The sequence below is a fragment of the Olea europaea genome, unplaced genomic scaffold, assembly GCF_002742605.1.
Source record: "Olea europaea var. sylvestris unplaced genomic scaffold, O_europaea_v1 scaffold4435, whole genome shotgun sequence".
Lineage (NCBI taxonomy): Eukaryota > Viridiplantae > Streptophyta > Magnoliopsida > Lamiales > Oleaceae > Olea > Olea europaea.
The window spans coordinates 9,363-22,464 of NW_019262742.1; the positions used below are offsets into that span (position 1 = coordinate 9,363).

At 35.6% G+C, this 13,102-nt stretch overlaps 2 protein-coding genes and 1 pseudogene across 2 annotated transcripts; 1 reads left to right on the forward strand and 2 right to left on the reverse strand.

The window, feature by feature from the left end:
* Positions 1–2,778: 2,778 nt before the first annotated feature.
* On the reverse strand, positions 2,779–3,990 carry LOC111387993 (COP9 signalosome complex subunit 8-like). Its single transcript, XM_023012647.1, has 2 exons — positions 3,806–3,990; positions 2,779–3,116 (listed from the first exon to the last, which is right to left on the reverse strand). The coding sequence occupies exons 1-2, from the start codon at positions 3,894–3,896 to the stop codon at positions 2,977–2,979; spliced, it is 231 nt and encodes a 76-aa protein (XP_022868415.1). The 5' UTR covers positions 3,897–3,990; the 3' UTR covers positions 2,779–2,976.
* A 923-nt stretch (positions 3,991–4,913) lies between these two features.
* LOC111387991 lies at positions 4,914–8,231 on the reverse strand (annotated as a pseudogene).
* A 2,499-nt stretch (positions 8,232–10,730) lies between these two features.
* LOC111387994 (60S ribosomal protein L3-2-like) lies at positions 10,731–13,098 on the forward strand (the record flags this gene model as incomplete). The annotated part of the gene is made up of 5 exons (XM_023012648.1): positions 10,731–10,826; positions 11,012–11,113; positions 11,645–11,755; positions 11,990–12,294; positions 13,012–13,098. Coding segments are annotated over exons 2-5 (588 nt in total), but the record flags the coding sequence as incomplete, so codon positions are not given.
* Positions 13,099–13,102: the final 4 nt, after the last annotated feature.

Consider the following 13,102-nt stretch of genomic DNA (forward strand, 5'->3'; position numbering starts at 1 on the left):
ATTTCATTATTTTTTAATCACATATTTCACATCAATACACTATTCAAAAATTATTTTTCCCATCAAAATGGGGCTTAATAAGAGATAATTAGGGCTCTAAGTGGGTACCCAGGCATGAAATTAGCATGCCAAAAATTAAAATGATCAGACATACAAAAATTGGAATTATTCTGGGCGGTTCAATAAACTGATACCCTTCATCCATGCAAGAAGTCCCGTAGAGTACGAAAGTACACTCTTGTGTCGTATGATACTGTAGGCAATTGATGAAATGACGCTTTTGCCCCTTAGAAATTCATTCAAAAATCAATCATGCTACACTACCATCAACGGTGACATAAAAGTTGACATAATATCACGTAACATTTTATCATTAAACAGTTTAAAACGCATCAACCTTTTCATTTAATTATCTATTACCACATACAATTATGTATTGGAAAATAAGGGGTTGGAGAAAAAACAATAGAAAAATTATAAAAACAAAATGAATAGAAATCACGAAATATGTCAATAATGAATTTGAGGCTTGAACACGGGATCGTTGTCCTCAAATTATATTTGCCCCCTCTCCAGATGCTTAAGGGTGTTATGGCAAATGATTTGAAGGATTTTAACAAGCCTTGATGCAAAAAATAACAAAGCACGAGAAATTTTCCGTCAAAACTTGATGAACACAATAAAGAAGAAATGAATATAAGTTATAGAATGGATTTGATTAATTGTGGAACAATGTATGTATTTCTTGTTTTTAATTATGTTTGTATTGATCTTTCATCACTATTTATAGGCCTCAATCAATACATCACGAAATGGTGCCAAAATAAGATAAAAAGTGGCAACTTTTAATCCAAAACGGCTTCCAAGTTTCAAATTGAAAAATCAACCAACGGCTATTTTTTAACACTATGCGTACGCATAGTATAAACCTTGCGTACGTATAGTAGAAGCAAAATCAATTCTGATTTTGAAAAAGCAAATCTCGCGTACGCACAAAAATAAGCCTGTGCGTATGCATAGGCAAAAATTAAAATTTTCATTTTTCAATTTCTTTTGATTTTATCAATTCCATAATTGAGTCCAACAATTAATTCATCATCATTCCATTGATTTTGAACAAATATTCAGTATTATGTTAAGTTTTTTATCAAATCATGCTGACAAAGTTTTTTATCAACATTATGCTCTACAATACCAATTAAAATATTACTTTTGCCCCTCAGAAATTCATTCAGATATTTTTGTCGTACCAGTTAGAATATTGTGAAACCTATAAAAGTAAGTCCTCTTCATCTAAAACTCTCTCTTTCTATATATGAATTAATGAAGATGAAATCGCGGTCAGCAAGGAAACCCCAGATGGTCTCTAACCCGGAAATGGACGCGGCCTTGCAGCTGATTCAACTCAGCGGCGATTCCGATTACAGCAAAGAAAACCACGGCGGTCACGCCACCAAATCGGTGGAGCAAAACCGAGAGGAAAGCGTGGGTGATTCTAATGAAATTTCCTCCACCTTTATCAGAGAACTGAAGACTTGTCCCAAAAGAAAAAGGAGATATAGATCAATTGATGATCTATACAGCGTTACGAAGCCCGTGATCATCAAGAAGCGTGGTAAGAAAATCAGGAATTGAAATATGCCCCTTTCATCTTTTGAAGACCAAGAGATAATTTCCTCCTTTTTTTCCCCTATTAGATATGTGCTGTAAATAAATGTACAGAAGATGAACAAACTGGAAAAATAAACTATAAAGTTAGCCAACAAGCTCTAATTGTTTGTGCTATTTCTTTTTTTCCTTTCTGCCGGGAAACATTTAAGAGTTTTTTTTCTAAATTATCATAATCGGCACGTCGCAAAGTTGGTTTTTTGGCATTCAAATAATCAATATTTTTGGGTGCTGGAGGAATCAACACACATAGTAACACGCAATATTGTGTACTCGTGTAACTCGTCTACAGGAAAATTCTCAAAATTCATTTTCAGTTAATTTACTAGAAGAATCTATTACCGAAGAAACGTGTTCATTTCTTATCCATTTGCAGAATCTGTATAACCCTTTTATTTTTCATAAAGGTTTGAGAATAAATATCCCTGCATGCATAGGTATAGTTCAGAGAGTTTCTTGAAACTCTTATTTGTCATTTTTATATTATTACATCCCATCTTGCAAATTTTGGGCTTGTCACAAATTTGGACACCTGTTTTCTAACAAAATATTATTTTCCTTTACTTCGACTAGTGGGATTCATGTCACGTATGCTGTTGGACAACACTTTTAACGATTCTAATTTCACTTTCTTCCTTAAAGGCTACTCTAATAAAAAAAAAATATGTACTGGGATATTTCTTCGTAATGTCCTAAACAACTATTCTATTTTATGTACAGTTACAGTTCTTGGTAATAATGTGTTTGTAACAACCAGTCCAGTCGTTTTCTATTTATTTGGACCATTCCACTTTTGTTCGTCTGTTGGGTCACAATTGCATCATATTCTTTCCGAGTCCCTAGAAAGAAGGGTCACATCTTCACATTAGCAATCCTGCAGGTATAAAATTAGAACGCAGCTTCTGTTATTGACAATATGGTTATCGTCGTCACTGCGAAACTGGTCATTCCAACACATTCAGCCATCTGATTAACTCAATGAAAATACATTTGAAGCAAAAGCGAAATGAACTAATCACATTTGAGTCTACACTTCCAGCAATTGAATGCCTTGCCGGCGTATCCGAGCAAGTGCACATTGGCTTGATTAACTATAACAGTGAACGCTGATGAAACAACTCAAGGTTTTGGAACAAAAACTAGATATCATTTTACATTTATAACGTATTCGAGCAGGTGCTCATTGGCTTGATTAACGATAACAGTGAAGACTGATGAAACAACTCAAGGTTTTGGAACAAAAACTAGATATCATTTTACATCGTCCAGAGCTGATCGGAACTGATATATATAACTGAGTGTAAAGGATTAATGCTCAAGATTGAAAACGTATTCCGTCAAGCGCTGTAATTTACTGGAATCCAGTTTCTGCTCTGTTGCAACAGCCTGCTTCTTCACGGTTAGCATTTGAGAGGAGGGATCCAAGGTCCAACCACGTTGTAGCGTATCTGCAAGTAACCGAGAAGTGTTAGCACAAGTTAGTAGTAGCATTCATTTCCATTCCACCAATTTACCGTACAAGGGACGAGTTGCATTCAAGCTGATTAAAGTGCCATTTTTCAACAGTTCCAAGTTTGGTAAGAGTTAAGGACAATGAAAGATCCTATAGAAACATTAAAATTACTTTAAAGATAGGGAAATGATAATTATATACATGGTGAGGAGTGTCAACAATGACATTAAAATTCTCTCGTCATCGGTCAGTGTCATAAAAATTACTTAATCTATTTCTTCATCTTAACCACCCCACCAATCCCAAAACTAGATTAAGAGGTAGGCTTTACATAATTTATCCACCCAAAATTCTACCTGCACGGTCACTGATTTTCAAATTATTTCAACCTCAATACAAAGACATTCCACTTGCAGATTAAGCCATTGTTTGAGCCTCATTTTTTCATCAAAATACATTTTTCAACAATGATTTGATTTCATTTTGACCACACATTTTTAATAAAATAATGTTACACGTAATGTCAAAAAAAAATTTTATTTTTTAAATACACATTCTTCATCATAACACTATTTCAAAATGCATTTGTTTGAGAAAAATGGGGCTCAAACAACCCCTAAACAAGCATTAACCTTTAAATTTGCACAAATGTTATAAGCCATGTGAAAAAGGATGAGAGGTTACAGTTTGCAGCATCATCAGCATTCAGTCCGAGGAAAAGAGCTGTATCTTGTGTGCTTATTGTAGAATAAGCAGAAACCAGCAGCTCAAACATCTTTTTTGTGTAAAGTTCTGCAGAAAACTCGAATTACAAAATAAAATCAAAATCAGATGCCCAGGATCGCTAGTCAAACAGCACAAAAAATAATATGGGCACTCCTTTGGCATTCAAATAATCAATATTTTTGGGTGCTGGAGGAATCAACACACATAGTAACACGCAATATTGTGTACTCGTGTAACTCGTCTACAGGAAAATTCTCAAAATTCATTTTCAGTTAATTTACTAGAAGAATCTATTACCGAAGAAACGTGTTCATTTCTTATCCATTTGCAGAATCTGTATAACCCTTTTATTTTTCATAAAGGTTTGAGAATAAATATCCCTGCATGCATAGGTATAGTTCAGAGAGTTTCTTGAAACTCTTATTTGTCATTTTTATATTATTACATCCCATCTTGCAAATTTTGGGCTTGTCACAAATTTGGACACCTGTTTTCTAACAAAATATTATTTTCCTTTACTTCGACTAGTGGGATTCATGTCACGTATGCTGTTGGACAACACTTTTAACGATTCTAATTTCACTTTCTTCCTTAAAGGCTACTCTAATAAAAAAAAAATATGTACTGGGATATTTCTTCGTAATGTCCTAAACAACTATTCTATTTTATGTACAGTTACAGTTCTTGGTAATAATGTGTTTGTAACAACCAGTCCAGTCGTTTTCTATTTATTTGGACCATTCCACTTTTGTTCGTCTGTTGGGTCACAATTGCATCATATTCTTTCCGAGTCCCTAGAAAGAAGGGTCACATCTTCACATTAGCAATCCTGCAGGTATAAAATTAGAACGCAGCTTCTGTTATTGACAATATGGTTATCGTCGTCACTGCAGAAACTGGTCATTCCAACACATTCAGCCAACCGATTAACTGAATGAAAATACATTTGAAGCAAAAGCGAAATGAACTAATCGCATTTGAGTCTACACTTCCAGCAATTGAATGCCTTGCCGGCGTATCTGAGCAAGTGCACATTGGCTTGATTAACTATAACAGTGAACGCTGATGAAACAACTCAAGGTTTTGGAACAAAAACTAGATATCATTTTACATTTATAACGTATTCGAGCAGGTGCTCATTGGCTTGATTAACGATAACAGTGAAGACTGATGAAACAACTCAAGGTTTTGGAACAAAAACTAGATATCATTTTACATCGTCCAGAGCTGATCGGAACTGATATATATAACTGAGTGTAAAGGATTAATGCTCAAGATTGAAAACGTATTCCGTCAAGCGCTGTAATTTACTGGAATCCAGTTTCTGCTCTGTTGCAACAGCCTGCTTCTTCACGGTTAGCATTTGAGAGGAGGGATCCAAGGTCCAACCACGTTGTAGCGTATCTGCAAGTAACCGAGAAGTGTTAGCACAAGTTAGTAGTAGCATTCATTTCCATTCCACCAATTTACCGTACAAGGGACGAGTTGCATTCAAGCTGATTAAAGTGCCATTTTTCAACAGTTCCAAGTTTGGTAAGAGTTAAGGACAATGAAAGATCCTATAGAAACATTAAAATTACTTTAAAGATAGGGAAATGATAATTATATACATGGTGAGGAGTGTCAACAATGACATTAAAATTCTCTCGTCATCGGTCAGTGTCATAAAAATTACTTAATCTATTTCTTCATCTTAACCACCCCACCAATCCCAAAACTAGATTAAGAGGTAGGCTTTACATAATTTATCCACCCAAAATTCTACCTGCACGGTCACTGATTTTCAAATTATTTCAACCTCAATACAAAGACATTCCACTTGCAGATTAAGCCATTGTTTGAGCCTCATTTTTTCATCAAAATACATTTTCCAACAGTGATTTGACATCATTTCAACCACACATTTTTCAATAAAAATAATATTATATGCATACCCAAAATTTTTCCTTATTTTTTAACCACACATTCTTCATCATAACACTATTTCAAAATGCATTTGTTTGAGAAAAATGGGGCTCAAACAACCCCTAAACAAGCATTAACCTTTAAATTTGCACAAATGTTATAAGCCATGTGAAAAAGGATGAGAGGTTACAGTTTGCAGCATCATCAGCATTCAGTCCGAGGAAAAGAGCTGTATCTTGTGTGCTTATTGTAGAATAAGCAGAAACCAGCAGCTCAAACATCTTTTTTGTGTAAAGTTCTGCAGAAAACTCGAATTACAAAATAAAATCAAAATCAGATGCCCAGGATCGCTAGTCAAACAGCACAAAAAATAATATGGGCACTCCTCCCTGGCCAAAAATAAAGGAATTAATGATAAAAATATGAAAGTAGAAGGTCCTCGTGACAAACGAGGATTTTTAGTAAATTTCTATGACCAGGTTTAAAAAGAATACCAATTTAATAAGCTGCCCGCCCCATGATAACACAACAAAATTGTACCACCACAGAATCAATACAATCCTTATGAGAATCATTTATTTGGTTCCCTCGTCATCCTCCATCACTCTCTATTTTTACTCATTCTTTTGTACCATCCTCCACTTGTTGCATTCTCCTTCTGCTTCCCCTTCCAAGGCATTAAGAAACAATGGAAGCACCCATAAAATGTTGTAGGCTGTAAAGAAATAGCTCAAAGACTTGAGGGCAGTGACATAATGCCAAAAAAAAGATGACACAACGACCCTGAAGCGTAAGCCTCGCTAATGGCACTCAAAGGGCGGGTTTTGAGGTGTTTCACAATAGCCTCAAGTGAGATGGGTTTCAAAGCGCAAGGCTCAAAAAAGCTTTTTTAAACAATGGTTATCAATAGAGTATCAGATAGTTTTTTTATGGGACTGCAGCACTCCATAATCTCATATTCCACACATAGATTTTCACATCCTTATGTTTTACATAACTGATGCGTCTTTTCACTTTTTTCAGCTCTCTCATTGGCTAGTTTAGTTCTCTGTTTCTGATATCCACTACATTGACAATCATCACCTTACCATATAATTGTATAACAGAGTGATATGGCATGAAAACGTCTGGTGATGCTAAAAATAATGAAAAAGCACTATGTTGTTCAATCCTTAACTTCATGCAGAATTGGAAAGTATTGTATTCCATTCTTCCATCCGTGTACAAATTTCTATAAAATTTTGCATCTGCGTAATTGTGATTGTGATTCTGCTTGTGTGTGTGTATCCCGTATAAGAACAAAGGCTGGATAAATGCGCAGTAAAATCAAAATATGAGCAGGCATCAAACTTGACATGCCATCTTACATAAACATGGAAAAGAAATGACACCACCTTCACAAATTATATATCCAATAGTTAATTGATAGCAAATGTTAACAAATATCATAACCTATATATGCGAGATGAAGGCAGTCAGTGGTCATGTTCGCCACTGATAGCACAGTATTTTTTTCCACCAAAATAATTGCTAATTCACGAGCAGAATGTTGAAGCGGACGTGGATATTAAAATCACCTGTCTGAACTAAGGGTCTGATTCTGTAGCTCTATTATACTCCTCGCACAAGCCCATTGTGCAAACTCAATAACTCAATGAGAAATCAAACAACAGCAAAATGTGAAGAATGGTACTAGACTACTGATTCCAGTTCAGATTTTTAGCTTCGTCAAACGTCGCAAGTTAGGAAATTGTGAATAATGAATCTAATTGCTATTTCGATTCTATTTACAATCAGAATGTATTGTTGCCCCAGTGCCAAAGCTTCCTTTTTAATTCTCAAATTAGTTCTCACAAGTTCAGATTGCATTTCTCTTAAGGGACTGAGTACACATGTTCAACAAAATACGCAATTGCCCTGCTAAACTATGTACCTCATATTTAAAATCTCAAAAGCTTAATCTATTTAGTGGATTTGAAATAATAATTAAATGTGCATCACATTACGTGGTCAAGTAATATTATCAATCAAACCACTGTGCCAAGTTCAGTTTGACTTAAAGATTATTTCCAGCCGATAAATCATATACGAAACAATTAATTTCAATTTATTCATACTGCAGATTTATAGTCTAGACACCCTTGCCTGAAAAAGAGGCAACAATCCCCTGAACCTCTGGACTCCAGTTGAATTCGCGAATTGCTTCATGAACACCAGCATAATCCCTTGTCCACAACTTCTGCCCAATATTCCAAGCTGCTACCACCTCAGGCTGCTACGGGGATATTGTATTGCCTGGAGCATGAGAGTGTCGCATATATCAGCAATCTGGTCGTACGATTTGGAGGCCAAAGCGTCGTTCAGCGCCGAGAAGTCCATCGATGACGGTGGAGCTATCTTCTTCTCCTCTGCAGAGGAACTTTTTCTCCTTTGTGGGAATGGCGTGTATCAGGGTCTGTCTGTAAGTGGAAACGATGGGCCAGTTTGTTGGGCCGAATGGACTTTATTCACAAATACATTTAAAAACTTTAATTCTTTTGTTTACATTTTCAAAAATCAAGGTAATTCTTGCAATTATTTTCCCCTAAAAGTTTCATTAATCACATTTCTAACTCTATAAATTTTATATTAATTAAAATCTCTAAAAATTTCAATTCATCAAAGAATTTCGAGATATTACAACGTAGCTAGTGGTCAAGCATTTATCACATATGTTTAGTCAACTTAATATAAGTTTTATCATCGTATGATAAAAATTAATTACCACATAATTAATACATTAACGAGACATAGACAAACTTAAATCATCCCCCAAAATTGGCCAAAAATTATTTATGAAATCTATTAAGTTCCAACAATTCTCTATTCAGAATCATAAAATATGTTAAAACTATTTTTAAACGTTTCAAAATATTTCACAAACCCTAGTCTTTATGGGAGTCAAGATGGATAAACGACTATGATTAGATTTGGATAGAAAACGAACTCAAAAGCATTTTGGTTTAATCTTCAATCCGGTTAGAGTTGGAAAATAGGAAAAGTAACACAAAAGCATATAAGCTCTATAAAGTCACATGAGGCACAATTGAAAATTTTGCAAAAATCTCAACTATAATCAACCGTCTTAACAAAATCAATCAGGGATTTCATGGTTTACCAAGAAAAATTTAACTCTATGTTTAGCAAAACTTATAAATTATTTATAATCGATCAAATTTTAATCACATATTTTAATGGATCTATAAGTAATATCTATAGTTAATTTTTATTGATTTATAATGTAAATCGTCTATAAATTCTTTCCAAGTAGAGGTAAAATGAACACATTATTCTATCTCTCAGTCTCCGATTCTTGATATTTTAGGAAGGGAAAAATTCAAAAGTAAGAGGATAAGTATGATCTATTCCAAAATTAAGAACATAAGTTTAAATTTTCAAAAATCAGATATTTTATAAAATTTATTTATAATTTAGTTAATTAATTATATATTTTATTAATTAATTATATTGATGTCACATAACTATATAATTTGGTCACAAATTCCACAATTTTATTGGTCACATTATTTTTAATCACAAATCACGATTTTGAAATGTCATGAATTATTTTACGGTCACGATTCAATAATTTTATGAGTCACAGTTTTTTCATCGGTCACAGATCAAAAATTGATATGTCACAATTTATTTATCGACCACAGATAACAAATTTTATAGGCCACAACTGATGAAACAGTCACAAAATTAATATTTTTTCGGTCACGCATTATTTTTTAATCACAATTTAAATTTTCATTGGTCACATATTATTTAATGGTTACAGATTAATTAATTTAATGCTCACAAATTAACTAAATAATCTGTGACCACCACCAACACTTAGTACCTTCACTGCCTCCAACAGTACCACCTCCATCATCGGCGGCAAAACCACCACCACCACTTAACAGGCAAAACCACCACAACCGCCATCAACCACCTGTACCACCACCTCATCGAAATTGCCAGATCCACCGCCATCACCACAACCACCGGATTAGCCACTGCCAAACACCACCAAAACACCAGATCCGCCATCCACCACCAAATCATCAGATCTGCAACCAAAACCATCACAACCACCGCATCGCAAACCATCACAACCATTGTATCCACCCCAAATCATCACCGCCACCACCACCACTGCCCTCGACCGCCACACAATAGATCGATTAAAAAAAAAACTCCCCAAAAAATCAACCACCAGATTCACCCATACTATCCCACACACAAACAACCCGCCACAACCACAACCACCACCACCACCGCCTACCACTGCACAATAGATCCAATAAAAAAAAAAAACTCCCAACAAAATCGTGACGGCATCGCGGATTCAGGCAGAGTAGCGTTCCAACCACATCTTCACATATACATATTTGGGTAGATCGACATTACAGATTGCCTAACCATATCTTCACATCTACATATTGCCTCAGCCGCAGGTGGTGACACCGTAAGTAGTGGCGATTCGAGGGAGGAGAGAAGATGAAGAGTGGGAAAAAATGATGGCTGCGAGTTTGTGGAGAGTGATACGAGAGAGAGAGGGAATGAAGATATGCATATTCACTGTCGCGATCTGTATATACACCATCGCATATCTCGGCGGCGGCAGCGATCTGTGGGTAGAATGGGTGGTGGAGAGTGATAGGAGAGAAGAGAAAATGATTTGGCCATTTAATTTGGTTACAGACTTGTAGGGCTTGTATTTATAAATTAATTGATCTAATATTATTATTTATTATTAATATAATGATTTATAATAATTAAATCAATATCTGATTTGTAAATATAAAAACCTTGAATTTGATTTTTGAACCCTAAATTTTAACTATAGGTTATCCTGTAATTTCCACTTTTAGGAACCATACACGGTCACACGGATGACGGATCTACATTTGGGCCTTGAGCCGCTTGTGGCCCATTTGCGTGTGTTCGGCCTATCTTTAGTACTGCTATAAATTTTCAACAAGCCCGGGATCAATAGGGTTTTTCAGTTCGCCTCTGCACCCTGCAACGCTGTTGCTCCTCGCAGGTTCTCTTTCGATTTCTCCCTTACACATTGTTGGGATAAATCACTGCATTTTCAATTAATTCACTCGATAATTTCTCTTAAATTTAATCAACCGCATCTGTCTTTATGCTGCAAGCATCTAAATAAGCAGAATTGATTGGAGACGCGATAATTATTGAATGTTTTCTCACATTTTGTTGTTTCAGAGTGAAGGAAGGGAAATATGTCTCACAGGAAATTTGAGCACCCAAGGCACGGGTCACTCGGGTTTCTCCCGAGGAAGCGAGCTGCCCGCCATAGGGGAAAGGGTAAGCATCTTTTCAAATTGAGAATAAACCAAAACTCTTTGAAATTTTGGGATAAAAATGGTTGAATTGATGCATGACTTGCATAAGCTTATATGGTTTCGTGCTGTTAGGAAAAGGATTGCCTCTGTCCTTTCTTTTAGCAGGTCGGTTTGGGTGGTAGAGGGAGGTGGAAAAACTATGTATACGGATGTTAAACAAAAAGTTGCTAATCAGCCATCTAAATTTTGACCTCGAAAGAGTTGACATTGAAGTAAATTTTTATATATTATTAAAAGTTGGAGAAAATTATTTCCATATTAGTTAGGACCTATTGAGTCTGGGAAATGAAAATAATTATGTATTGAGAACTACTTACCATAAGAGGTCTTCTGACGATCTGTTTCAAATTCATGCTCAATATGGTTTTATGCATTATACTAATTTCATTATTTTTATATATTGGCAATTCAGCATGTGGTAGTATGGGTAAAAAAACCTAAATTTCTGGCCTTTTATTAATAGTAACATTGTTCTTTGTCTTGAATAATGCAGTGAAGGCATTCCCTAAGGATGATCCCACCAAGCCCTGTAGGCTAACTGCCTTCTTGGGTTACAAGGCTGGCATGACTCACATTGTCAGAGAAGTCGAGAAACCTGGATCAAGTACGGTTATTCTGTGATAATATTCTTTTTGATATTGTGATTTATTTTCCTGTTGTTGCCTTAATAAACTGTTGGCCACATATCTGCTGATTTAACATTTATTATTTGCACAAGTGACTAAACAAAAAGATGCAGTAAAGTTCGCTCGGAACTTGTCTCTGTTTTCTGTGAATCGTAAATTTTACTATTGTTTTTTGTAACACTTAAAATCTAATTTGGAAATGTTAATTGCAGAACTTCACAAGAAAGAGACATGCGAAGCCGTAACTATTATCGAAACACCTCCAATGGTTATTGTTGGAGTGGTAGGGTATGTGAAGACTCCTCGTGGTCTTCGCTGTCTTAACACTGTTTGGGCTCAGCACCTGAGCGAGGAGATAAAGAGGAGGTTTTACAAGAACTGGTGCAAGTCTAAGAAGAAGGCCTTTACCAAGTATTCAAAGAAACTGGAGACCGATGAGGGGAAAAAGGATATCCAGTCACAGCTAGAGAAGATGAAGAAATATGCATCTGTTATTCGTGTTTTGGCTCACACTCAGGTATCAATGGCTAAATCTTTTTAATTTCCTAGGGCTTTTATCTTTAAAGTTCCAGTTGATTGAGCAACATGCCAATTGGTGGAATACTCATGATGAGATGGGATCTTTGCAAGTTTAGTCACCTTTGGTGTGGTGGGAATATATTCCTTTGGGCACTGAGTACAGTTTACAGAATTTGTTTGTGGACATATAGGAATGCTGTTCTGGTGCTACATACAAGGTCTAGTAATAATATTTGTATTTTAGATAGTCTACAATTTGATGCATTACTCTTCACATGAAATACATGATCATTCTGCTGGATGGCTAAATTACCGGTAAAAGATAGTTATCTGTCTATGAATGGAGTAGTTGGATGGTGCATTACATTTTGGTGATCCCTTACTCGATATTAGATCTTTTTGTTTATATATTTTCCATTCCAAAAGCTTTTAGTCACACTTTGCATAGTCTCCTCGAGTCATTTGTTTAGCAATTCTGGAAACTGAATTGAGCCTTAACAAATGCCCCCTCCCTACCTTCTGCTTTGGCTTCCAATCAAAACCAATGGTGTTTAAAGGTTCGATCGGTGCATCCCTCAGCCATTCCCCTCCCCAGCTGTCTTTATTGAAGCTTGAACTTCCACATTTGAAAGTGGCTACTACAGTTACGTGAAGTCTTTGGCCATCTTGTGCACAAGCACACAAGCTAATCAAATTTCATCTGTTTACAATGCAGATAAGGATGATGAAGGGGCTGAAACAGAAGAAGGCACACTTGATGGAGATACAGGTTAATGGTGGGACTATTGCCCAGAAGGTTGACTTTG

What these genes read in the sequence shown, in the direction of transcription:
- LOC111387993 (XM_023012647.1), bottom strand. Translation starts at nt 3,896, where the DNA reads ATGTTTGAGCTGCTGGTTTCTGCTTATTCTACAATAAGCACACAAGAT. An exon ending in TGCTGATGATGCTGCAAACT is followed by an intron (nt 3,117 to 3,805) that starts GTAACCTCTCAT and finishes GGTTACTTGCAG; the next exon opens with ATACGCTACAACGTGGTTGG.